The sequence below is a fragment of the Myxine glutinosa genome, chromosome 1, assembly GCF_964187855.1.
Source record: "Myxine glutinosa chromosome 1, kmMyxGlut1.1, whole genome shotgun sequence".
Taxonomy (NCBI): Eukaryota; Metazoa; Chordata; class Myxini; order Myxiniformes; family Myxinidae; genus Myxine; species Myxine glutinosa.
The window spans coordinates 72327765-72355602 of record NC_136261.1 but is presented as its reverse complement, the minus strand read 5'-3'; the positions used below and the strand labels follow the sequence as shown (position 1 = coordinate 72355602).

Below are 27838 nucleotides of genomic sequence, written 5' to 3'. Positions count from 1 at the left end.
GGAGCCCACTGGCCCTCAACATGGAGTAGATCGCCCCTTCTACCATAACACATCATCACTGGAGTGGTGACCATGAACCCCCGTGTGCCACAACAGCACTTGTTGACGTGGTCCTGAACAGGGGGGCTCCTGCCACACACCCACCTGGCCTGTTTAGGCATTCATTACTTAGTAAATGAGGATTTACTAAGTAAATGAGCATGAAAGGGCTTTATTTATTTATTTTGCATGTAATTTCAGCCACAAAAAAAACTTTTCTTTGCAATGTTTAGCAAGTTGTGATGGCACAGTAAGGGCAACTCGAGATGATATTTTCATGAATGTACATATTACATGAGGTTGAAGGAATCCGCAAGATTTCTGATATCTGTAGTATGACAGCTCCCTCTGGTGACTTTTGTGGTATTTATAAAAGACCCGGCTGTCAGTCTTGAAAATAAACATTCAAATATGTTTGTGGGAATTTAGATCCAAGACAATTCTTCATACAGCATTATTGTCCCCCGTCGCACCGCGGAGCGAAAGGGGGACTATGGTTTTCCCCTCCATCCGTGTGTGCGTCCGTCCGTCCGTCCATCCATGCGTGTGTGCGTGCATGCGTGTGTAAGCGAAGGACCGAATGCTAATTTGGTGTGTGGGTGCAACCCACGTCAAAATCCAAGATGGCCGCCACCATGTATGTCTGACGCCATGTATGTCTGAACCTTGTGAGCGGGATATCTTGAAAAATAAACGAACTACTAACTTCTAATCTGGTGTGTGGGTGTATCTAGGCATAAGGAAGAACCATATTGAAAATTGGGTCGCCACGTCAAAATCCAAGATGGCCACCGCCATGTATGTCTGAACCTTGTGAGTGGAATATCTTGAAAAATAAGCGAAGTACCAACTTCTAATCTGGTGTGTGGGTGTATCTAGGCATAAGGAAGAAAGCTATTGAAAATTGGGTCGCCACGTCAAAATCCAAGATGGCCACCACCATATATATGTATATATATATGTCTGAACCTTGTGAGCGAAATATCTTGAAAAATAAGCGAAGTACCAACTTCTAATCTGGTGTGTGGGTGTATCTTCGCATAAGGGAGAACGCTCTTGAAAATTGGGTCGCCACGTCAAAATCCAAGATGGCCGCCTTGCGTCTTCCACTTTGTCAACTCACATCACTTCACCGACGGGGGACCGAGGCGTAACGCTTGTTAAATTTAATTTCCATTCAACCAGAATGTGTATGGAGTATTATGGATGCTCATTAAGATGAATAGTCTTCGAGTCAAACTTTTATAATTGCACAAAAAAGCTTTATTCATTTTTACGGTGGTGTAGCCCATATGGCAATGTCGTTTGGAACAGCGTTAGTCTGTCCGTATGTCCCTCACAAACCCACCAATCAGAGCTGAGGATCTGGTCACATGACACGGGAACAGCGGTTCGTAACCATTATAGTTGCATATTTTACTAAAAGGAAATACAATAACCGTTTGTGGAATGTAAGGTAGGAGGTTTCATAAATTCCACAATAAAACAATACAATTTCATAAATGATTGACACGGACCTTGCTCCGGAATCCGGAAGTGAACAGATGACGACTGTTCGCTGGTTTGATAATATCTCAATACAATCATTATTTAATTTGATACATTAATACTATCGTGTTAATTTGTGATAGGAATGATGAACGATGCTGTTTGGAATGAAAATATAGATATTGAGTTTAAGGCAGAATGAGGAAATGACGTACGGGTTTCCATCCGTGACATTTGCGGATTCCCCTTTGCAGTTTCACCATTGACTGGATATAGCAAAATTCAGACGGGTACGATTTTTGTTTAAGTCCTTCACGAACCTGCTGTCAATGCCTGACGTTCGAATGAAGGTGGCACAGGAATGCGGAATTTATTGAATTTTTTTTTCGTACTTACATTATTTGATAATCGCCCAACTAAAGTATCAAACACACCCGGCTATGCCATTATTAGACCATCGGTCTTGTTTTTTTAATGATCATAAAAATCTGTCAGAAGATTGTTCATCTGATCAACTAATCAAGAGTCTACGACACAATGAATCCGTCTTGTCAGTCTGGATATCACCTAACTGGCCGCTTGCAATGAGAAAACAACCTTTCAGCCGCTTATGGACTTCATAACCGATATTCCTTGTTCAAAAAAAAATGAAAAAATCTCATCATGTGCAGCTAAACTGGGATTCAGTGGCGAGCAGCTTTGCAGATCTTGTCGTAGACTTCTGGAAAGGCTTCTTGACAGGCCAAGCGCTGCCGCATCTCCTGGTACAGGTGAGGGTCAAACATTTGCCAGAACTCGTGGCATTTCATATAGCAATCAGCGTAGAGCATCTGGAACCTGCATGTGAGGGAGTGAGGGATGGAGAGAGAGAGGGATGGAGAGAGAGAGGGATGGAGAGAGAGAGGGATGGAGAGAGAGAGAGAGAGAGGGATGGAGAGAGAGAGGGATGGAGAGAGAGAGGGATGGAGAGAGAGAGAGAGAGGGATGGAGAGAGAGAGAGAGAGAGAGAGAGGGAGGGATGGAGAGAGAGAGAGAGAGAGGGATGGAGAGAGAGAGAGAGAGAGAGGGATGGAGAGAGAGAGAGAGAGGGATGGAGAGAGAGAGAGAGAGAGAGAGAGGGATGGAGAGAGAGAGAGAGAGAGAGATGGAGAGAGAGTGAGGGGATGGAGAGAGAGGGAGAGGGATGGAGAGAGAGAGGGATGGAGAAAGAGAGGGATGGAGAGAGAGAGAGAGAGAGATGGAGAGAGAGAGGGATGGAGAGAGAGAGGGATGGAGAGAGAGAGGGATGGAGAGAGTGAGAGGGATGGAGAGTGAGAGAGGGATGGAGAGAGAGAGAGGAATGGAGAGAGAGAGAGAGAGAGAGAGAGAGAGAGAGGGGGGGGGGGGGATGGAGAGAGAGGGGGTGGAGAGAGAGGGATGGAGAGGGAGAGAGAGAGGGAGAGAGAGGGATGGAGAGAGAGGGATGGAGAGAGAGAGAGGGATGGAGAGAGAGAGGGATGGAGAGAGAGAGGGATGGAGAGAGAGAGGGGGATGGAGAGAGAGAGAGGGATGGAGAGAGAGAGATGGATGGAGAGAGGGATGGAGAGGGAGAGAGAGAGGGAGAGAGAGGGATGGAGAGAGAGAGAGAGAGGGATGGAGAGAGAGAGGGATGGAGAGAGAGAGGGATGGAGAGAGAGAGCGATGGAGAGAGATAGGGATGGAGAGAGAGAGAGGGATGGAGAGAGAGAGAGGGATGGAGAGAGAGAGAGAGAGGAGGAGGAGGGAGAGAGAGGGGAGAGGGAGGGAGGGAGAGAGGGAGAGAGAGGGAGAGAGAGGGAGAGAGAGGGAGAGAGAGGGAGAGAGAGAGAAGGGGGCGGGAAGAGAGAGAGAAGGGGGGGGGAAGAGATCGAGATCGATATCGAGATAGAGGGGGGGAGAGAGAGGGGAAGAGAGAGGGGAAGAGAGAGGGGAAGAGAGAGGGGAAGAGAGAGGGGAAGAGAGAGGGGAAGAGAGAGAGAGAGAGAAGGGGGGGGGATAGAGAGAGAGAAGGGGGGGGGGGAAGAGATCGAGATAGAGAGAGAGAGGGAGGGGGAGGGGGAGAGAGAGGGAGGGAGAGAGAGGGGAGAGGATGGGAGAGAGAGAGAGGGAGAGAGAAGGGGGGGGGGGAGAGATAGAGATCGAGAGAGATCGAGAGAGATCGAGAGAGATCGAGAGAGATCGAGAGAGATCGAGAGAGATCGAGAGAGATCGAGACAGATCGAGAGAGATCGAGAGAGATCGAGAGAGAGAGAGAGAGATCGAGAGAGAGAGAGAGAGAGAGAGAGAGAGAGAGAGAGAGATAGAGAGAGATAGAGAGATTAATCAGTTGGACTTTATATAGAGTGGATGGAATCAACAGAATTAGCTACTGCCAAAAGAAGCTGATGATTCAGGAGTTAACCCTTAGTCAGAGAAAAATAACTCTTGGGGTTATGGACCGATGAAGTGATAAGGCCCAACACCTCGGCTTTTTGTTTTTTTTCTACACAGTGGGTAGTATACCTCAATCAATGTCCTGTTGATTTAATCCAATGTTCTACCTGTCCACAGATGCAAGTCTACACGACCTTCACAAGCAACACTAGTTCTTCATTATATTTAATGTACGACTCAGTTAACTAACCTGGTGATCTCAAACATGCCTTTTGTATGATGGAAACATTACACCGATTTCACCTCCGATGGTAACTGAGCATAACCTTGCTGACACGTTAACCACGTACCCGTGGTGCTCTCTAACAAATGCTTCCAGGCGACGTGTTGTCCCTTGAGCAACGTATCCTTCAGCCTGGGGGTTGCCATATGCGCCAACATCCACGTACATGGCTTCGGCTTGGCCGGCAGGATGGACCATTCCTCGGCCAGGAGGCAGTTTGAAAGGGCAAAGCCACAATGGGTATAGCTGGAGAAGAAAGTGAGGAAGTTACTTGTAAGGGTATTTAATGCACCCTATTGTTTTTGTAAGGATTACATTACTATATTTCACCAAATGTCCGTCCGTCCGTTTGAAGGTACCGCAAAAACGGCTGAACCGATCGCAACGATATTTTGGGTGGGTATTCCTGGGACCCCGGGAGTAAAATAGGCTATATTGTTTTTCCAATTTTTTCCCAATTTTCAAAGTTTTCCAATTTTCCAGTTTTTCCAAACACGATGGAATAATATTTACCGATATGAACAGTGATGTGGCTTTTGTTGAAATTCTACAAATACTGTTTATTCTATGTACCAGGAGAGAGAAGATCGACTCCTGACGAACTCTTCCGATATAAACGTGCGGCTCCGAAGTAACATGGCAGCGTGTGCAAAGCCACTGAGAAACAGGTGTAGCGACCGCTTCCCCTGTTACAGATTCGGTGCGCACTCTTCACACATAAACGTGCGACTGAGAAAGACGTGTAGTGGCCGCTTCCGTTTTGCAGAATTCAATCTTTTTTCAAAATGGGCGCCATGTACTGTTTAGATTTTGATGATTTGCGTGTGATATGATTCAACGGGTGTTTATATGAATCGTTTCAAATAAAAAAAGCCTTCAATTTCTGATATTTTACCTTTTCATTTGGGCCTCCCAATTTTGGGCTTAAGGTGTAAACCCCCATTTGTGTACCTGTACATTCTAGGTCTTTCTTCCCTGTATTAAGGACATGTGCATAGGGACAGGTCATCATGTTTGTTTGTTCAACCGCTATAATGAGTTGACCTACTTGGTGATTTTCTCTGCCGTATGATCTCATTTTGCTGTGATGCAAGGATCTAAACCCATATACTGTATTGATTCGCCCATTATCTCCTAATGTCCTTGTCAATCACGCAAGATGTGTATTTGTGTCTTCTGTGCCATTATCCTGAATATGCATGTCGATATTGTCCACCAGATCTCCTCCATTAATCATGACCCTCAACCTCACCCTCACACCTCTGCTGTTCAACTCAACCATTTCCCACTTCATTGAAACTGGTTCATGACCTCAACTTATTCAATGAGCAACTCCCTTGCAACTTACTTAATGAGAAACTCCCTTGCAACTTACTCAATGAGCAACTCCCTTGCAACTCATTCAATGAGCAACTCCCTTGCTTCCACGACTCCCTGCAACTCCCTTCCTTGCTTCGCTTCCACGACGCTAGCTTTTACAAAAAAAATTCAGAGGCAACCAAAAAGCATTACACAAAAGACTCCTGAAATTCCTCTAAAGCTCAAACGATCTCTAGACTTACGCGAATCTCCTTGTGTAGGATGTCCAGTGTGTTCTCAAGGTCGTCCAAGGGAAGCAGCATGTCCTGCACGACATGTTGCTCTTCATAAAGCCGGCGTACTGTCTCACCCTGCGTCAGCTTCAACAATCCGATCTTAGGTGGAATGAGCCAGCCAAGCAGGAGGCGAAAGAGCAAATTATTCCCAAATGGAACAATGTCCTGCAGATGCGTGAGGGAGTGAAAAGTACCGATCCGATTTCACTTCATGGGGCCAGTTATCATTAGAGAATGCATAGCGGAAGGGAATAAATTAAATAGTCGCCTTGCTGATTTCATCATCACTGTGGTGCACCTGCGCCACTGATGCAGTGCCACCATTAGGGCAGAAAATTGGAACTTGCCAGGGTACTGCTGACAACCTGGCAATCCCATGTTGAAAGAGAGCGTGAGATCAAACTCAGACTTGGTAACTCAAAAGCAAGTGTACACCGCCCTTGAGGCGACCCCTGCATCCTCCTGAGACACTTGTGCTAAACATAAAACCTAATATCCTGGCAGCACTTCATCTCACTGAAGACGTTGATTGCTGTGTCAGCAGGAGTCACAAATTTTTCAAATACATCTTACTTTAGGGGGAACATCATTAAAGCCAGATATTCTGTCTGCAATATCTTATTACCAAATTATTCACATTTTGTTCTTCTTCTTCTTCTTCTTCTTCACTTCAATATCAATATCAGTAATATCAAATACAATATCAAAATCAGTAAATCATCAGTATCATCAGTAAATCAGTATCAGTAAATTCAAATCAACAATTCAATATTGATATCTTCAATATCAAAGTTCACTATCTCTTCTTCTTCACTGTCATTGAAGGAGCACATGATGTCCACAAGTCATGAATGTTTCCATGTCTGAGGACCAGCCCTGAAAAGGTTGTCACTCTGTCGCAAGGTGTTAGGGTTAGGGCAGGAAGTTAGAATTTTCCCTCAAGTGCCATACACAGTGGCATGCTCTTGGGAAAGACATCTTGGGATCTGTAACGTCCACCGATGAATGACAGCAAACGGGACACCCAGATTAACGAACCGATGATGGACGGTGCACTCAATGATGCAACGACAACGGTTTGGTTCATATGTTGCTTGGTTATGATTATGTTATTGTGTTGTTATGATTATGTATATTGTTATGAATTTGGTAGAGCAATATCTAGAGCTAGGTAGATCTGAATAGGTAGGTATTCGGCTGTCGTGACAGGGACTCTACATGTAATAAGTTCTTGATGTTTAGGCGTTTGTCGGGGTAAGATGTATGATTGTGGATCTACCTGGAGGTCCGAGTGTTAAATAGTGAGGGATTAAAGGTAACGCCCCTGTGAGTCTCACCTGGTAGTCAAACCTTTGTCCATTATGGCACTGCAAACCACATAAACATTAGTTAGGTCCTTAGCGCAACATTAAATAATTCCCTTTCCCTGACATTGACTTCGTAATAAATAGACAGGAAACCAGGCCAAAAACACCGCCACGGTTGGCCGCCGCCGTTCGCACCTAAAAGGCCTACCAACCTCGCTGGCACGTGTTACACCAGGACCGCGGGGTCACGGACGGGAGATGTCAGGAGTCGCATGCCGCAGAGGGCGTGACCTGGGCGAGTTGGGAGGCTATGATTGGCTGAGGAGTGCGCCAATGTGACGTCATCGGCCACCAATATATGCGACGGTCGGACGCCATTTCAGGAGTTGAGTTCGTTGGGGCAGACGCGGGCAGACGCAGGCAGTTCAGGAGACGAAGTTGAGTTCGTGGCAGACGCAGGCAGACACCAGAGAGTTCGTAGGAGTTGGTTGGAGCACACAGTCGACGCAGAGACACAGTTGGTGGAAAAGCTCCCCGAAGGCAGTTGGTGGAAAAGCTCCCCGAAGGCAGTTGGTGGAGAGTTCGTTCACACACCGAGCACACCAAGCCCACAGAGCACGCGGCAGTTCGCAGCAGTTCGTTGCAAGTCGAGCCCTCCGTTGAACCATTGGTGCACGGGCCTTGTGGAGATCGTCCTCGTGTGAAGCTGCTGGCCACGCGTCGGACGCGTGGTGCTTGGAGCGGGGCCTCGTGGAGCTTGGAGCGAAGGACCTGGTGGTGTGCGATCGGGCCAAAAGGAGCGGTGTTGGACGGCCGCCACGCCAGACGACGAAAGACAGATAAGCCGCATCCGCGTACATTTGAACGACGTGACGTGTTATTTTTGTATTCATAATCTCCCTCGTATCGTGTTTGCTGTCAGTCGTGTGGGGACGTCCCGATTTAGAGTTATTAGATTTACCGGCGCGGCTTTTTCACTGTATTACTATTCGATAATAAATCCTTATATTATTTTCTGTATATATATCTGAACGCAGTTTTCCTGGGTGTTTGATTTTAATAGGTAAGGTTGCGGAGCCTTCGCTGTGTCCCGCCATTCCGCGCGTTTGTGTTGAACTTGAGTCCGCCATTGAGTGTTCGCCTCGGGAGTTAAAGTCTCGCAAATCGGCCATCCGTAACTGTGGTGTTAATCACAGTTGCGTAACAATATGTTGCTTTATGTTAAGATTGTCAGTTTTTATCTTGTAAAGTATTGGCAATTCAGCATTATGGCTGCGATGTTTTGATAATAAAACCATTCATTAACTCCACCACCAAAGGTAGACAGAGGTTATGTTTTCACCTTTGTTTGTCTGTCTGTCTGTCATTGAGCAGGATATCTCAACAAGTTGTGGCTAGATTCGGCCGAAATTTGGTGGACCTGTTGGATATGTGACAAGCTCAAATTGATTAGGTTTTGGTAAAGATCTAGATCTGGATACAAGAATTTAAAAAAGTGATTCTTCACCATTGAGTGATGGGGCTAGAAACTAAAGCACGATATATTGTCGTGTGGCCGCCTCTGATGAAAATCAGGTGGTCACGGAAGCCGAGCGCAAAGGCCTTGGCTCTCGAGGCGAAAACTCAATGGCGGACTCGGATAGACAGCTATACAAAATTGCGTGGGGTGGAGGGGCGGCACAAGACCCCTGCAGTCTTACCTGTTCTCGGGGCGTCTCCAATGCTGCTGCAAATTAAATAAATCACACGGAAAACTGCGTTGAAGTATATACAGAAAATAATACAATTTATTAACGGTTCCGAGAACAAAGAAATGCCGCGCTATGAGTATGATAATCTAACCCCCCTATATGGAGTACTCCCACTCGACAGACTTATTAAACAAACCACAGGGCAGACGACGAAATGAACAAAGAGGGGGTGTGTGTGTGTGGTGCGTTCTTAGCTTTGCTCGCTCGGGAGCGTGATGTGGAGATAGTGCAGGCCTCGGACAGCTGGGCCCCGACACGTGGGCGGGAAGGGGGTCTCCCCGACGCGACTCGCTCGCCGGGCCCGGTCCTCTCGCACCGCGACTCTCGAACGCTCCGCCCCGTCCAAAGGGCCACGGTTCCAGCCGGTCGTCCCTGCTCGGCGATGGAGATCGTGGGTGGTTGGCGATGGTACGCACGAGGCCATGAACGCGGCCACCAATGGGGCGAACCTCGGCACAACAGCCGCCCACGCAAGCACGCGATCCGATCGCAGGGAAGATGGGAGAGAACGAAGGCAGGAAGGAACGAGAGGGAAATGTCCAGCGCACTCTATCACTACTGATTTCTCTCAGCTCTCCGAAAATGGCGTCTGCTCTGCCTCATGTCCAACTCTTCTTCTTCTTCGTGTCGTCACTTCCCTCACGTCCCCGTCCCGCCCTCTCATGACGTCCATCGGTCCGCCTTCCCGTGACGTCCATGATGTCAAAAGATCCGCCCCCTTTTCATCGTGTCTCAGCAGGGCGTGTCTCAGCCTACCCGTTTTGGTTGGTGTTATGTTATTGATGTGAAAGGGAAGGGAATTAATTAATGTGGGTGTGCTATGGGAATGAATTCCTACTGTCTTGGTGCGGTGCCAAAAGGGACATTGGATTGAACACAGAGGTGGGAAAACACACAAAGTTACCCTTATCGCCCTGATTACTTAGCACTTCCTGTCCCCGTACAGGAAACACATATGCAATTATCCCGTGTACGCCTACACATACTAACTTAAAGGTACATAGTGGGTTCTAGCTATCGTGACATTCCGGAGCATTCGACCTACACAGATCTACCTACATCTATGTATTCCTCTACCCCCTGACATAACAATATTAAAGAGCTATGGACAGATTCGGACGAAACTTGGTGGATGAGTTGGGTAGGTGACAAGAACGAGCTGATTATATTTTATTTAAGGTCCAGATCCAGATCCAGATCCGACCAATCAGTGGGATGGATACAAAATGTAAACTGTTCAGCCCACACTGTCATGGCACAAAAGACCCCACACTGTCATGGCACAAAAGACCCCACACTGTCATGGCACAAAAGACCCCACACTGTCATGGCACAAAAGACCCCACACTGTCATGGCACAAAAGACCCCACACTGTCATGGCACTAAAGACCCCACACTGTCATGGCACAAAAGCTCCCACACTGTCATGGCACAAAAGACCCCACACTGTCATGGCACAAAAGACCCCACACTGTCATGGCACAAAAGATCCCACACTGTCATGGCACAAAAGACCCCACACTGTCATGGCACAAAAGACCCCACACTGTCATGGCACAAAATACCCCACACTGTCATGGCACAAAATACCCCACACTGTCATGGCACAAAAGACCCCACACTGTCATGGCACAAAAGACCCCACACTGTCATGGAAGGGTGGTGCCTTGTTTAAATGGTCAGGTGAACCTGTACAAAACTGTACCTTCAAAATGAGGTATGAATGCTAAATGAGGCCCATTGCGCATGCTGCAGCTCGCACCAAATATTTATCTGATCAATGGCAGTAAATGCGAAGGTATCCAAAGCATTGTTGAGCAACACCGCACACAGAAGCAATCTCCATATGGCGCTGTGTCTCCATAAAAACCTGCAGTTCCCAGAAGATGCTACGCGTGTGCCGGTGGTAGTACTGCCGGAGCGGAATGTACTCCACTGCACTGCGGCCCTCTCGGAGAAAACCTTCAACATGTTTGTAAAACCAAGGCTTCCAATAACGACTGATGCAATTCACCTGTACAGACGACACAACAAAACCGGAAGACAGAAAAATCACAAAATGGAAGAATATGCTCGCTTCAAAAGAAATAAAAACATCAGCTAAACTTGGATAACTGGATAATTGATTTGCTCTATTACTCCATCTGTAAGATAAAAAATAGCACCGCAAAGCGGGCGTGACCCCTCAGCCCATGCATGGTGGAAACCAAATTCAAGATGGCTGCCGTGGCGGCCATATTGAAAATCGCAGCGCGCCCATTTTCGAAAGGAACCTTCCTCTACTCAACCCCAACACACACTGCAAAAATGAATTTAATCGGACAAGCCGTTCTGCTCGAAATTGACGGAAACCAATTTCAAGATGGCTACCGTGGCGGCCATATTGAAAATCGCAGCACGCCCATTTTTGAAAGGAACCATCCTCTACTCAACCCCAACACACACTGCAAAAATGAATTTAATCGGACAAGCCGTTCTCCTTGAAATTGACGGAAACCAAAAGTTGACGGAAGCCCGGACGACGCCCGTGATGACAATACCCCTTAGCCCAATTTGGACTGAGCGGTGAAAAGGATTCACCTTTCCAGGCTCAGGGTCATTCGTCATGACTCCAGTCATAACAACAGCTTTGTCAGCAGAAAATACAATTGCTTCAACAAAGTCATGTCCAGCGGTGGGTCCGCTCTCACGCTCCAGTGCCTGACACAGAGCTGTGCGACCGTGCACGGGCATATAGTGCAGGCGGACAAAGTGCAGCGCTGGGACCATGCGCAGCTCAGCAGCCACTAGGAAGCCCAGGGTACCGTAGGACCAGGGTACAGCAGCGAAGAGGTCGGGGTTTTCTTTCTGCCAGAGTGAAAGATCAGGAGCAGGTTCAACATTCATACAGCATTTCGACTCCAGAGGGGACAACCATTTTCTATTTTATTCAAGGTCCATCTTTGGAATTGTTTGGATACCTCTGAACATCGAACAAAGCTTCCATCTGCAAGGACCAGTTCATAAGCCAGGCAGATGTGCTGGAACAGTCCGTACTTGTGTGATGACGTCTCAAGGCCTGTCCCCATGATCAGTCCTCCTGTTTCATGGACCATCCACAAGCATCGGTGTCACTTATCGAAACAGTCTTTCTCAGACAATATCTAAAGCTTACACATTGATATTAACAACTAATTACCAAACAGTGTATGTTATAGGCCAATAAAGCAAAGAACCAAATTCTCACAGATGGACTAATTCTCCAACTGCTATGATGTCTAAATACATATGCAATTTGGAGTTGGTCATATACGAGTGCGGTTATATGGTCTTCAGGGCTCCCACATGTAAGAACTCTTCGGAATTTTCAGGAATTATGTACAAAACAGGCAGATATGGCCAGGCCACCTGGGGATACAAACATTTGCATGAGTCATGGCCTAGGTCTCCAGGTGGCGTGATACACATTTACATAGAGAGAATTGGGATGCTTCCCCAACCGTGAACCACAGGACTATTACTTTTTTTTATGCCTAAAACGCTCCCAGTGCACACCACGAGTACAACCAACAGTTTTCAACTCATTCCTTCCAGCAGTTCAGGAATGCATACATCAAAGTCAAACAAACACAAAAACAACCCCATATACATATAGGGTGTTTCAAAAAGATTGATACAACTTTGACTTCCTGTCATTTCTACGTTTTTTCACCTGTACCGTCTTCCTTTTCAGAGTTTGGTGGTGTTATCGTGGTATTTGTTCCCTGGGATTTCTAGCTCCATAGGTGAACTATGCCATTGACAGTGGAGCAGAAGACAAAAGTGGTGGCTCTGTGGTATGAGAGTAAATCATATGTCGACACCCACCGGAGGTTCTGCCAGGAATACGATCTCAGAACATGTGATGGACCCACAAATTGTGCCATTCAACGTATTGTGAAACATTTTGAGCACAAGGGTACAGTGCACAACCAGAACAAGGGCAACAGTGGTAGGCCAGCATCAGTAACCATGAGCCAAGCCAACATTGACGCCGTGTGGGATTCTGCAGTGCACAGTCCCAAGAAGTCCCACTGCCGGCACTGCCAGGAGCTGGGCATCAAACCAACATCAGTCTGGCATATCCTCACAAAGGAACTGAAGCTTTCCCCATACATCATCTCTATTAGGCATAAACTGAGTCAGGATGACATGAGACGGAGACTTGACATGTGGAATTGGCTCAGTGACAGGATGGAGCGGTACCCAAACTGGATCAACCTGATGTGGTTCAGTAATAAAGCCCATTTCCACTTGAATGGTGCCATCAACAACCACAACAACATTGTCTGGGGGGGGGGGGGCAGAACCACCTGAGACCTCCAGGAAAGTTGGACAGAACTTTGGAGTCAGGATCAATGCCTGTCTAAACGGTCTGTCAGGATCAATTTTGCATAAATGCCAATTTCAGACCTTGGGCTCTCACCAACTCTAGCAGTGACTTCCTGCAATAGCAATCAGTGACAGAAAATACCATGCCATAAGCTTTCAAGAAATGTTTGGTTCACGTTCCTGAGGTTTCTGTTTCTTTGTAAATAAACGTTTAAAGTTATATCACTCTTTTTGAAACACCCTACACATACTAGTAATAACCCATCAAAAATACAGGTTGGAACAGTTTATTCGATGGTGCAGCCTCGTGAGCATGTCAAAGTCTGAAGCCTCGGCCTTGTTTCAGGTATGCTTATATCTTCTTTATTTATTAGACATTCTACAAATGTAAATGAAGACTCGTTTTACTCTGCACGCATTGCACATCACTTGTAGCGAATTTCACCGCCCTGCGTATTTTAATTTAGTCGTGCATATTTTTATGCGTAATTTCACTTTATTTATTGTTATTTAAAGACAAGACCGAAAGTCTAACAGCGCCATAGCCGGGCTTGTTTGATATTTTAGTTGAACAGGATAGTATGAACTGGGTGGACATACCAGTTAGCAAATAAATGTATATGTATTAAATTATTTTGAAGTACTGTAAGTCTCTAAGCTGTCTGTCACCATGGAAGTGAAGAGATTGCATTAAGACACCATATGATTTATTCTATAAGTTGAGTGAACATTGATGATAACCGCAAAAACATTGAGTATAACGCTTCAATCCAGTAACTTTGCAGTCACGACAAAGAGATTGCAGTGTTGCAATTATATTTACTATATTATTATTATTAACATGATTATTATTTTTATGAAGACGATACTACTGTATTAATAAACCGAGGCTACTTTGTCCTAAGAAGCCTGAAGGTGAGACATGAAGGCATGAAGCCTAATGCCTATACGTACTGTGTCGTTGGCAGACATGTAACGCCGATGCTTTCGATATTTGATGGCAATTCTAACAATCGGTTTTTTTGTGTTTCACACGGAATGGAAAACGTAAAGATAGAACATGACGATTGTGATACAGTCACGTGAAAAAGTAAGTACACCCCATGTAAAGTTTTGACTTTTTCAACATATAGCTATTTGATCTTCATTTCAACAATATTGATAGATAAAGGTGATATAACATAACAAATATCATGAAACATTTACATTTTGTAGTCCATTGTATAATTGAAATAAACATAAATGCTAATTTCACATGTGGAAAAAGTAAGTACACCCCTATATTTATCACTACTTCAAATACCTAAAATTAGAATCAGGTGCACCAGCTCAGGTGCAAATGATTAGAACATCGTTAGAGAGTACCTTGGAGGAACCTGTCTTATTTAAACCTCAGACATTTCGTTTGGTTTGCTCTTTGTTGTTGAAGTGTGTGGCGTCACCATGCCTAGATCAAAAGAGCTCTCTGAGGCCTTCAGAAAGAAGGTTATAGATGCCGACGAGTCTGGGAAGGGATTTAAAAACATCTCCAAACAATTTGAAATCAATCATTCGACTGTCCAGAAGATCATCTACAAGTGGAGAAGATTCCAAACAACTGCCAACTTGATCAGGCCAGGCCGCCCCAGCAAGTTCAGCCCGAGAGCAGACCGCAAGATGCTGAAAGAAGTCTCTAAGAACCCCAGAATGTCATCATGGGACCTACAGGTAGCTCTTGCCACTGTTGATGTCAAAGTGCATGAGTCTACCATTAGAAAGAGGCTGCACAAATTTAATCTACATGGGAGGTGTGCCAGGAGGAAACCTTTGCTGTCCAGAAAGAACATCAGGGCAAGACTAAAGTTTGCCAATGAACACCTCGGCAAAGACCAGCACTTCTGGAACAATGTGCTCTGGACAGATGAGTCAAAGGTAGAGCTATTTGGCCACAGTACCAGAGGACATGTTTGGCGAAAACCAAATACAGCATTTGACCACAAGAACCTGATACCAACTGTAAAGCATGGTGGTGGAAATATTATGGTTTGGGGCAGCTTTGCTGCATCAGGGCCTGGGCAGCTCACTATCATATAATCCACTATGAATTCTTCATTGTACCAGAGGGTGCTTGAGGATAATGTGAGGCCATCTGTCGGAAAGTTGAAGCTCAACCAAAGGTGGACCTTGCAACATGACAATGACCCTAAACATACCAACTCGGAATGGCTGAAAAGAAAGAAATGGAGGGTTCTGGAATGGCCAAGTCAAAGCCTGGATCTAAATCCCATCGAGATGTTGAGGGGAGATTTGAAACGAGCTGTGCATGCAAGAAACCCCTCAAACTTTGCACAGCTGAAAGAATTCTGCATGGAGGAGTGTGAAAAAATTTCTCCCAGTCGATATCAGAGACTGGTAGACAGTTATAAGAAACGCCTACTTGAGGTTGTTTCTGCCAAAGGGGGCAATACCACCTATTAGAGCCAAGGGTGTACTTACTTTTTCCACATGCGAAATTTGCATTCATGTTTATTTAAATTATACAATGGACTACAAAATGTAAATGTTTCATGATATTTGTTATATTATATCACCTTTATCTGTCAATATTGTTGAAATGAAGATGAAATAGCTGTGTGTTGAAATATGTTGAAAAAGTCAAAACTTTACATGGGGTGTACTTACTTTTTCACGTGACTGTATATGACAGGTTCGAAGATATTTTCGGCCTGAACGGCAGAGGTATCAAAATGGCGTACGCCACAATGACATCACAGACGTAATCACATCACTCCTTTCAGGTTACGAGATCCTCAGCTCTGATTGGTGTGACATACAGATTGTGAGGGATATACATACATACATACATATATACGGATAAACAACACTGTTCTAGACGGCTTTGACCTATGGGCTACTCCGTAAAAAAAAGAAAAAGAAAAAAAAAAAGCGCTTCTGTACACCAACCTTGAGGCTCGGTTTGCAAACCATCGTCTTCAAGTCCAGCTGAAGGGACATAATTACTCTTTTATATAATATGCTTGACGAGTTTGTTTTATCCTCAAAAATAGACCATAGTGAACATACGTTCGTGTTAAAAGATTGGCCTTTAAGACCTACCCTTATGAAAGGGGACAGACATCTGTACAAACAGACTGTGTTTTGTTTGTGAATATATATATCTATATTTGCTGCTGTTGTCCTCCTCTTCCCTTTATAAAGGGTGAGGTCCTCCTGGCACCAAGCTCCTGACCTGCCTTATATTTATTGTAAACAATATGTTTTTCCAACTCTGACCCATGACTCCAGAAGTATGTGAGATGTAATGTTGCCTTTTTTTTGGACTTCTCTAGTGTTTTGTCATTGAGGGACTCCAGTGTTCATCACAGATCGCGTGAGCAGGTGAGATCACCTGTGAGCAGGTTGTAGTGAGATGGTGAGATGGACCATCAAGACATTTGGTTCATTTGGTTTTCCCATCTGAGCTTTTGCTTCATGATATTGTGATCAAATCCAAATGAATCTGTTGATATTCCAGCTGGAGAAGCAAATATCATGTCGCCAAGGTTTAAAATGCCTCTTCTCCACCATTACTACATTTTAGTTCCTGTTGAAAAAGTACAAATATAAAATATTGCCTATGCGACAGATGGACTTATTTTGCTAAAATATATAATCATGTGCAAGAAAACGACCACAAATGGTGGAATTCAGCAATGTAGTTAATAGTTTAATAAATAAATAATAGCAGTGGCACCCACCTACTGTCAGGTCATCCAGCTCTGGGACAACTGGCAATGTCCAGCCAATTGGATTCAGTCGAGCGGTTACCTGACCCATATTGACCAATGGCTCGACACGTATCATCTAAAAAAAAGAGACCAGTCGTATTCAAGACAACATGAAATATTGGATTGATGGAGGGAAAGATGGCAAACAAACTCCAGAGGTGAGAGAAGAACAAAAGTGATAACCACCTTCTTCTCAGTGTCTACTTCCAGAATGTCCATGAGGTTGACGTAGATCTTGTAGTTGGTCTTTTTGTATTTACCGACACGAAGGGAGATTGTGAGCCATCCTGGACGGCCGGTGCACATGGGCGTCCTGGTACGATCTTCTCTCCATTTTAGCACCTGAAATGCAAAAAGGTAAAGTTTGAGGTGTTACCTTAAAACAAATTTAACATGTCAGAAACTGTATACATAATTCCAATGAAGCTGCATCTTGATGAATGAGGTTACAACTTTAGACACAAATGCAATATTGTGGGGTGGATGGGATGGCCTAGATGGAGGTACGCACACAAGACTATCTCAGGTGTTCTACGATTGGATGTGTCTTCCAGGAAGAGAAGGTAAGATGTTTAAAGGCAACTGCCTCACCACTGGATTCTCTGTACTAAGGTCAAGAGGATATAGGTATGATAACTGCAGATAAGATGGTAAAAAATCTGTACATAAGGGAAAGCAAGCTTTGTGGAAGGATTCCCATGCAGTAGTAATATCAGGAGAGGTGGAAATTGAGGACCAATCGTAACGGGAGAGGGAGCTTGAATGAACTGTCAGACTCTGCGGTGCCGAGAAAGATGTTGACTCGCACAAGACGAGGAACATATTGGAGCAGAAGAAGAGGAACAGGAGACATTTGTCTAAAAATTCGTCATTACCAACCAAGTTCGTCATTTCCAAATCCAGAAGGGAGGAGGTTCCATTGGGAGAAATCCAGGTTGGAAAGTTCACTGATTGGATGAGGCCCACGGAGTCACAGAAGTCCTTTGCTGCAATTCCATGGCTGGTTGAAGAGGTGCCAACACCCAAACAATTGGCATGATCACAGTTGAAATCACCGCACATGAGGAGAAAAGATTTTGGATGAGTGGTTAAGATGGTCCATGTTGGCGGAGACGAAGATGTAAATGGAGTCATCCATGTTCGGAGGATGTTGCAGAAAACAGGAGGTGGTTGAGGAGGATAACGCACAGATAAAGGTACTCCAGGGGGTTAGGAGGGGAAGGGGTTGTACACGGATAGTGGGAAATCGAGTTCTTGATGTACAGTGGGACTCCACCACCGGGCCGGGATTCAGGCCTGCTAAACCGGAAAAGACAATAAACAGGGAGAGACACCGTGTCAGGAGAGGAATCAGGGACCTCCTGTGGGAGGAAGGATTCTGTTAGGCAGGTAATGCGAGGTTTATCGGGGGCAGCTTGGGTTAAGAGATGTCACATTGGAGTGAATACCATGGATGTTGGCAGTACAGATTTAGGAAGATTAGGGAGTAGGCACTGTTTGCAAGGAATGGGAAAGATGGGAGGAGGAGCAGCGGAGGTGGATAGTGTGGAAACGGGGAAGAGGGAGGATGTGCAATGGTGCGTGGGATGAGCATTGAGGGGTGGAAAGCAGAGGAAACAGAGAGGGATTGGAATACTGGGGAAGCAAAGAGTGTGGAAGAATGGTGAAGCAGAGACAACAGGGACAATGAGGAAGCAGAATGTGGGCAGGACAATGTGGAAGTGCAAAGGGGACAGAGTGCTGGGGAAGCGGAAAAGGGGGTGAGACGTTGGGGAGGCGGAATGTGGAAAGGAAACACTTTCTCTGCTCTCTCAACCCTCACCAACTCCTCTAGGATGCATCCGTTCTTCCAGCAAACTCTCCTGGTTAAACTCCCAAAATCCAACCTTCGGGCACCACCTGAACTCGTTACACTTTTCACACGTTTGTGAAACTGCGTACCAGAAACGGTTCAATCACTCTTTATTTGAGGACACTATGGCTTCAAGTAGGTGGTGCACTACCATCTCAGGACCACTACCATCTCAGGACGACTACCATCTTAGGACCACGATCATCTCAGGACGACTGCCATCTCAGGACCACTGCCATCTCAGGACCACTACCATCTCAGGACGACTACCATCTCAGGACGACTACCATCTCAGGACGACTACCATCTTAGGACCACTACCATCTCAGGACGACTAACATCTCAGGACGACTTCCATCTTAGGACGACTACCATCTCAGGACCACTACCATCTCAGGACCACTACCATCTCAGGACGACTACCATCTCAGGACGACTACCATCTTAGGACGACGACCATCTCAGGACCACTACCATCTCAGGACGACTACCATCTTAGGACGACGACCATCTCAGGACCACTACCATCTCAGGACCACTACCATCTCAGGACTACCATCTTAGGACCACTACCATCTCAGGACGACTACCATCTCAGGACGACTTCCATCTTAGGACGACTACCATCTCAGGACGACTACCATCTCAGGACTACCACGCCAGGACCACTACCATGTCAGAACCACTACCATCTCAGGATGACTACCATCTCAGGATGACTACCATCTCAGGACTACCATCATCTTAGTACCACTACCATCTCAGGGCGACTACCATCTCAGGACGACTTCCATCTCAGGACGACTTCCATCTCAGGACGACTTACATCTCAGGACTACCATCTCAGGACGACTACCATCTTAGGACCACTACCATCTTAGGACCACTACCATCTCAGGACGACTAACATCTTAGGACGACTTCCATCTTAGGACGACTTCCATCTCAGGACTATCATCTCAGGACGACTACCATCTCAGGACTTCCATCTCAGGTCGACTTCCATTTCAGGACTACCATCTCAGGACGACTACCATCTTAGGACGACTACCATCTCAGGACGACTACCATCTCAGGACGACTACCACGCCAGGACCACTACCATGTCAGAACCACTACCATCTCAGGACGACTACCATCTCAGGACTACCATCATCTTAGGACCACTACCATCTCAGGGCGACTACCATCTCAGGACGACTTCTATCTCAGGACTACCATCTCAGGACGACTACCATCTTAGGACGACTAGCATCTCAGGACGACTACCATCTCAGGCCGACTACCACGCCAGGACCACTACCATGTCAGAACCACTACCATCTCAGAATGACTACCATCTCAGTACGACTACCATCTCAGGACTACCATCATCTTAGGACCACTACCATCTCAGGGCGACTACCATCTTAGGACCACTACCATCTCAGGACGACTACCATCTCAGGACGACTTCCATCTCAGGACGACTTCCATCTCAGGACTACCATCATCTTAGGACCACTATCATCTCAGGACGACTACCATCTCAGGGCGACTTCCATCTCAGGACGACTTCCATCTCAGGACTACCTTCAGCTTTGGACCACTACCATCTCAGGACGACTACCATCTTAGGACCACTACCATCTCAGGACCACTACAATGTCATGACCACGACCATGTCAAGACCACTACCATCTCAGGATTACATTCTAGGAGTCTTCAACGCTATCTCAGGACGACTTCCATCTCAGGATGAACATTACCCCAACCCTACCTGTGATCTTTACTACCCCCATTAACTCGACCTAACCTTACCCTCTTGCAGGTTACTGGTTAGTGCAATATTACCTGCCATTCCTTCTCTCCTCCTTTCCTGATTCATTCATTCCTTTTCTTTTCTTACCAACTGGAGCCACACCGTTAATTCGCCTTTTTATCCCATCTCCGCACTCTTCAATGAGATTATACTGTATCTTGCACAGAAAACAAGCTGCGCGAGCTGGTGTTTCATTTGTGAATCTATTGCACCTGTTGCTGCACATGTTGAACCCGCCGTGTGTGCTGAAGGGGCGCACTGCGCATGCGCAAGATGAGGGAGGTACGAAGCCGTGAGAAGACGTCGAAAGCAGCCGAGAGCGGCAGCAGAGCGAAGCACACGAGCACCCATCGCTGATGCACCAGCACGTACTCGAGCCCCCTCAGGCGCATCCACAACAGAAAAGCCACCACGGCCAGCGCAACAACACACCAATAGGAAGCCTCCATGAGCACGGGGAGCCTTTGGCTTGGGTTTCACTCACCCCTCCTCACCGAACGTTGTTTTCATGTATTTGCTCTCTGTACTGTGAAGGTTCGAACCGAGTGTGAAGGTGCCCCCACAAGGTGGGCTCATATTTTATCGTTCAACAGTGCGAAGTCTCGCCGATAGCCACGCCTCTTCCACTCATAGTGCACCTAGGGGCGGGGCCTCAGCCCGAATGACAGCAAGTGCAGCCAATCACAGCCGTCACAGATCGAACCACGTTTCACGTGTTTGAGCGGACAGAAGTAACGGACGTTCTTCGTGTCGTGGAATCAGGAATTTGAACCCGTTCTTTCTCGAAAATGATCGCTCGGTTCACAGAGACACGTGTTATGAACCACGACGTCTTCTCTCTCGACTGAATTGATTCTACTACCCACGATGTAGCTGTGGCCTGTGGATAGTGAAAAGAGCTGATCCCATTGGCTGTCGCCATGTCGATCCGCCCTGTTCCTATGAAATTTGTGATTCAAAAGAGATGAGGATCAGTGATTGTCGAGCTGGAGAAATCCAGAGAGTAAGTGAGGTTTTGAACCTTTTAACCCAGAAACTCTCTGAACAGCGGGTCCACAAGTTTGTGTCTGCAGAGACGGGGAGGGGGGATCCAGCATGTTCTGCTCAGACACCCCATGGTCACAGACTTGGAAATGTTATATCCTCAGAAGAGCAGAGGCTTAAAACTGCTCGTTTCAACTCTTGTCAGTCATAATCAAATCGTTTTTTGTTTTTGTTTTTTTTTGTATACTGAATCGAGGCTCATGAAAGAGCTAACATTTACTTCACAAACAAATCAACCAGACAAACAAAATATATAAAAAGAGGGAGCGGAAAACAAGATGGGGAGAGAAGGGGAAGCACACAACCACAACATTTGAGAGCAGGGAGAAGTGTGGGAGGGAGAGGGCTTGGGGGGAGGAGGCGTGGGAAAGGGGGGGGGGGGGAGGAGGGAGAAGTATAAAACACAAGGACACCAAGGACACCAATCATATACAAGTTTGGTCATCCCATCGAGTTCAGGTGACTTCGATTAAATCAAGATTGCTATTTAAAGCCGAAACACAAAAATTAACCCAGGAGTGCACCACAGCAATGTTGGACAAAATGGCCTTATTAGAGGAACCTCACTGGAAGCCCATTGTTCTTCAAGATTATTAGCGCTGAGGAAGCGCCTCTAGCGAATGACTTCCAGCCAGTGTAACGCGAATTCCTGTCACAGGAATTCTGAGATCATATAAGTGTGACGTGGCAGTTCCTGATTGGTTCGTGTTGGGGAACCCCTTCTCGCTGCCGACGTGACGTAAATTCGCGCACGCGCACTGGTGAAGCGCGAGATTCGGCCCAAGGTTCTTATTATTATTATTATTACTAGGGCATGCCCGTACTATATCTATATCTAAAATTATATCCCCCCCTCTATTTACATGAAATGGTTTGGTCCATGAAATGTTTTGGTCCATTCGCAACGCCAAAGCGAACGGCGAACGCTTTACATGAAATGGTTTGGTGCATGAAATGTTTTGGTCCATTCGCAACGCCAAAGCGAACGGCGAACGGCTTGCGAGTACAGTGACAATCCCCCCGGGGTTTTTATTAGTTTTAAAACATAGTTTAACGCCAACATAGCGCCAACATAGTTTGCAAACGTGAAATAAATGAATACGCTCTCAAATGTGCCATCCGAGGCAGAGTGTGTCCGCCACGTTCGGCTCACGCGATAGCTCGCTGCTCTCTGATTGGTTGAATCGTTTTTTGGACATAGCTCGGTAAGTAATTGTCCGATTAATATGAAACCTTGAAAAGGCACATCCTCGGGTCCCCAGCAATATACCTGGCAAGTTTCAAGTATATCGGACCCGTGGTTGTCGAGAAACAGCGGTCACAGACAAACAAACGTACAAACGTACAAACAAACACACAGAGATTACTGGAATTATAGATAGATTTTTGTATACAAGATCGAGGCTCGAACCATGATCGAGGCTCGAAATTCCATGCCCGAACCTCAGCGCAATCCAAGAGGATTCACTTGTTAATATTGTAACTTGGTGTATCACAAATTGTTTTTGCAATTTTGACTTACATTGGTTGCCATTGCCTGACAGACAAACTTTAACCGTCTCCAGAACCGGTGAACGGATCAATGCGAAATTTTACAAATAAGATTGCCTCGCCCTGGGGCTAAACGTTGGCAAAAACGTCAGGGGGTTTGGTGGCCATATTGGATTTAATATCAAAATTAAACAAGACCAAAAATCTAAGCGGCGTAGCCGGGATTGTAAAACATTATAAACCACAAACACATATGATTAACTTTTTAAACAGTCGCTAAATCTGCTCACAACATTAAACAAAGAAATTTGGAGAAATCCCGACATCCATGAGGTAAGTTTTACTTGCATAACTGAGGGAAGATCTGTAATCTACATACTGTAATCGATATGGCTCACAAGGGTTGGGTTAACAACATGCTATCAAAAAACCGAAGCGACTTCCTTACTTCCGTGGTTATTACCCACGCCAGAGGAGGGTATTGCATTCGAGTCCGTTTGTTTGTTACTTGCAAAATCAAAGATTTTTCAAGTACGTATATTGGTCGGTTGTGTTTGTGGTTCTGTCTGTCTGTCTGTTTGTCACCGGCCTACAGGTCACAATTTTCAACCGATCTTCACGAAACTTCACCAAATGGTAGAGTTGGTCAAAAGCAAGAAGCCTATTGTTTTTGGGGTCAATAGGTCAACATAGGCCAAAGGTCACCAACTTTGCTAAATTTCTAAAATCCTCAATTTTCATCCAATCGACTTGAAATTTGAAGAGGACTTGCATATCTGGTCACTGAATTCAACCACTAAGTATACATTGTCAACATAGGCCAAAAGGTCAACATAGGCCAAATTTCTAAAATCACCAATTTTCATTTGATTGACTTGAACTTCTAAGAGAATTTATATATATGGTCACTGAATACAACCACCATCTATTTTTGAGGTCAACATCGGCCAAAAGGTCATCGGCCAAAAGGTCAACATAGGCCAAATTTTTTATATCCTCAATTTTCAGCCGATTGACTTGAAAATTGACCAGCATTTGCATCGTCACTAAATAGGGAAACTAAATATTTGAGGGCAAAAGGTCAATTCAAGGTCAACCTTCCAAAATCCATTTTTCATCTGAAAAATCGTCACTTTTCATCCTGTTGACTCGAGCTTTGATCAAGATTGTAAACTGTAATCTTCATGAAATGGACAATTTGCTGTATCAACGGAGAACTTTTTTGGGGGGGGGGGGGCGGATTTTGCAAGTATCGTGCTCCGCATGACGTCTTCTTGTTCGTCTGTCTGACTGTCTGCACAGAATAAATATGATTTTCTCTGCAACCGTTGGTCCGATTGACAGGAAATTTTCTCCATAGGTGCAACGCCACCAGTATAATTTTTTAAAATGATGTCATAGGTCACGTGGTTCGGCCGCCATCTTGGAAAAACCAAAAAACTTTGCACCTCTATATCTCTAATAGTGCTGAATAGAAGAAATTGAGACATGGCTCATGGTAAAGAACTCTCCATGGGGAATAAAATATGTTAATGTCATAAGTGCCTCCATTATGTCATAATTCGACAAGTACAAAACTTCATCCAATCAAGATGAAATTTGAGTGCCATGTCGGCATAAACTGGTTGAGAAAAAAAATGATGGCGGCCGAACCACGTGACCGATGACATCTTGGAAAAACCGAAAAACGTTGCACCTCTATCTCCGAAAGGGCTGAATAGAAAAAAATTGACATGGCTCATTGTAAAGAACTCTCCATGGGGAATAAAATATGTTAATGATGACGTCATAGGTGCCTCCATTATGACATAATTCGACAAGTATAAAACTTCATCTGATCAAGATGAAATTTCTTGAACATAATCTAATTTTTAAAAAAAGAAAGAAAAAAAAAAAAGACGTCATCGGTCACCTGGTTCGGCCGCCATATTTGTTTTAACACAAAAGCCTTACAAAAAAAAAACCCACTGAAAACATCCAGGCGAGGGTTTGCAATCTCTGAATGCTCTTTTTCTTGTTAGAACTGTACACTGTTTATCATGGAATCATGAACCATACACTGCTTCAATCCATTAACTTTGTATTCACGACATTGGGATTAAAGTGTTATGGTCATATTTACTATATTACTATTATGAAAACGATACACTACTGCATTACGCTTGACACCTGGGCTTAATTTGTCTGAAGCGGTCCGAAGGTGAGGCATGAAGCCTAAGGCCTATACATACCATTGTGATGGAAGAGCCATAACGTCTATGCTTTTGATATTTGATGGTCATTTTAACAATCGGTTTGTTTCACACTGAATAAAAAACGTAAAGGTAGAGCATGGCGATTGTGATGACAGGTTCGACGATATGTTCGGCCTGAACAAAATTGGAATCAAAATGGCGGTGTCGAGTCAGCCGCCATACCGCCATAATGACATCAGACATCATCACATCACCCTGTCATGTGACCAGATCCTCCAACTCGTATTTGTATAGCTTTGAGGGGACATAGACGGACAAACACCATTCGAGACGTCGTTGTCCAATGGGCTACGCCGTAAAAATTTGCTTCTCCGAAACAGATTATCCAATGGATGAAACTTGAAATAAATGTTTACATACCGATTGGGGAGGGGGGGGGGAATACTTGCAAACTTGACGTCAGTCACGTGGTGACGTCTTGAATTTAAGGGGAAAATTAATCTTTTCTGGAGAACCACAACAGATCAATGAGAAATGTCATACACATGATCAAATACTGAAGGGGAAAAATATTTGTAATATAGGAAGTCAGTCACGTGGTATGGCAGCCATCTTGGATACAATGAAAACCTTTAAACAACCTTCCAGAACTGCCAAGCAGATCAAATATGATCAACTCTGAGGAAAAATGTTTCTGAACTATGGCATTATCAGTCACGTTGTATTGTGGTCACCTTGTATTTAAAGGGAAAAAAAAAAATTGAAAATCTATCTCCAAAACCACTTAACTGATCCAAACCAAAATTTACATGTGGTAAAATTTACACCCATGAGGAAAGTTTATTGAAATTATATCAGTCACGTGGTGTGAAAGCCATATTGCCTGGAAGCCTTCACTAGTCTTCAGTTGTCATACCCTTCCTCCCATCCATGGTACATGGAATCTTGTGGTGAGGCTGTTGCCCAGAAACAACTTGCCTTCGTCTCCTGGAAAGCAAATCCAACAGAAGGAAATCTAATTTCCTTCCACAAAGCCCGAAACAAGTGTGTCCACTCCCAGGAGACCCAGGAAACAATATCTCTCCGTTCTCAAGACCGAACTCTCTTATCTGTCTCCCTCTTCAAAATCCTGGTGGCATCTGGTCAAATCTGTTTCTGGTGTTTGTTCCCCCTCCATCCCCTCCCTTACCTCAAACGGCTACACAGCTGACTCCGCACGTGAAAAAGCTGAATGCCTCAACTCTGTGTTTGCCTCTAAATCTTGTGTCCCAAACCCATCCCTCTCTGTACCCACCATACCTAGTCGTACCCAGCTGCTCCTGGACTCCGTGTCCTTTCCTCCTGACAAGGTAGAAAAGTTTCTGTCAACCCTCGACTCTGATTCTGCAACTGGACCTGACGGCATCAGCCCACGGGTCCTAAAATCATGTTCTTCCGCTCTTTCACTCCCTCTCTCTGTTCTCTTCACCCTCTCTTTTGCTCAAGGTCAACTGCCATCTGCTTGGAAATCAGCCAACATCACCACTTTGCACAAAAAAGGTGCAAAAACAGATCCTAGCAACTACAGACCAATCAGCCTTCTCCCAATTATCAGCAAAGTCATGGAATCCATCATTGCTTCGGATATGAAATCTTTCCTCTTCTCCAATGGCTTGATCTCTGATCAATTGGGTTTCAGACCAGGTCACTAATCTGGACATGCTGCTTCTGCTGTCTCAACAATGGATGGAGGTCCTCAATGCCAAACAGGAAATTAGAGCCGTCTTCCTCGACATATCACGTGCCTTCGATACGGTCTGGCACCCCACTCTGCTCACCAAACTCTCCTCCTTTGGTATCCATGGAAATCTCGACGCATGGCTGGCGGACTTCCTCTCTCGTCGTCAACGTGTGGCCCTGAATGGGTTTCTCTCATCTCCTCTTCCTGTTCAGGCTGGAGTTCCCCAAGGCAGTGTTCTGGGCCCTGTGCTTTTTCTGGTCTTCATCAATGATCTGACTGTCTTGAAAATCCTCTCTATCTCTTTGCTGATGACCACTCTCTGCCGCTCCATTCCTCATCCCTCTGATCGGCAATCTGCAGCCTCCTCACTCTCTGCAGACCTGGACAAAATCACAGACTGGGCAAACAAGTGGAACATGTCTTTCAATCCTGACAAATCTCACACTCTTACGATGTCTCTCCGAACAGACCGACTGGACAACCCTCCCATCTACTTTCTGAATAATCCTCTCCAAGAAGTTCTGTCACTCAAGCTTTTGGGTCTCACGATCTGCCATGATCTTTCCTGGGAAAACCACATTTCAAATCTGGCCTCCAAAGCCAGTCGCCGACTGGGCATCCTCCGTCGTGTGAAGTCCTTCCTTGGCACACCTGAGCTCCTCACCACATACAAGGCTTTCATCCGCAGCTCAATGGAGTACTGCTCTCCCCTCTGGGCTGGTGCTCCTGCCTCACACCTCGCTCGTCTTCACGCTGTTGAAAC

At 45.5% G+C, this 27838-nt stretch overlaps 2 protein-coding genes across 4 annotated transcripts in view; both read right to left on the bottom strand.

The window, feature by feature from the left end:
• The window catches only part of LOC137425091 (uncharacterized), an 891893-nt gene that overhangs the window by 515654 nt on the left and 348401 nt on the right, over positions 1 to 27838 (bottom strand). The window lies entirely within an intron of this gene.
• On the bottom strand, positions 1280 to 21261 carry DHCR24 (24-dehydrocholesterol reductase). Of its 3 annotated transcripts, none has more exons than XM_078772974.1 (9): positions 20838 to 21261; positions 17159 to 17314; positions 16943 to 17048; positions 11816 to 11934; positions 11436 to 11702; positions 10726 to 10869; positions 5764 to 5961; positions 4269 to 4447; positions 1280 to 2364 (listed from the first exon to the last, which is right to left on the bottom strand). In XM_078772974.1, the coding sequence occupies exons 1-9, from the start codon at positions 21072 to 21074 to the stop codon at positions 2211 to 2213; spliced, it is 1560 nt and encodes a 519-aa protein (XP_078629100.1). In that variant the 5' UTR covers positions 21075 to 21261; the 3' UTR covers positions 1280 to 2210. The 3 variants fall into 3 exon arrangements, with proteins under 3 accessions (XP_078629100.1, XP_078629104.1, XP_078629114.1); XM_078772978.1 differs by having other exon boundaries at positions 5764 to 5895; XM_078772988.1 differs by lacking the exon at positions 5764 to 5961.

Bases quoted from the DNA above. Each gene is read 5' to 3' on its own strand.
- DHCR24 (XM_078772974.1), bottom strand. From the start codon at position 21,074: ATGGAGGCTTCCTATTGGTGTGTTGTTGCGCTGGCCGTGGTGGCTTTT. The intron at 10,870-11,435 runs GTGAATCCTTTT...TCGTCTGTACAG, and splicing joins ATGACCCTGAGCCTGGAAAG to GTGAATTGCATCAGTCGTTA. The intron at 4,448-5,763 runs GTAAGTCTAGAG...TTTCTTCTCCAG, and splicing joins TCCTACACAAGGAGATTCGC to CTATACCCATTGTGGCTTTG.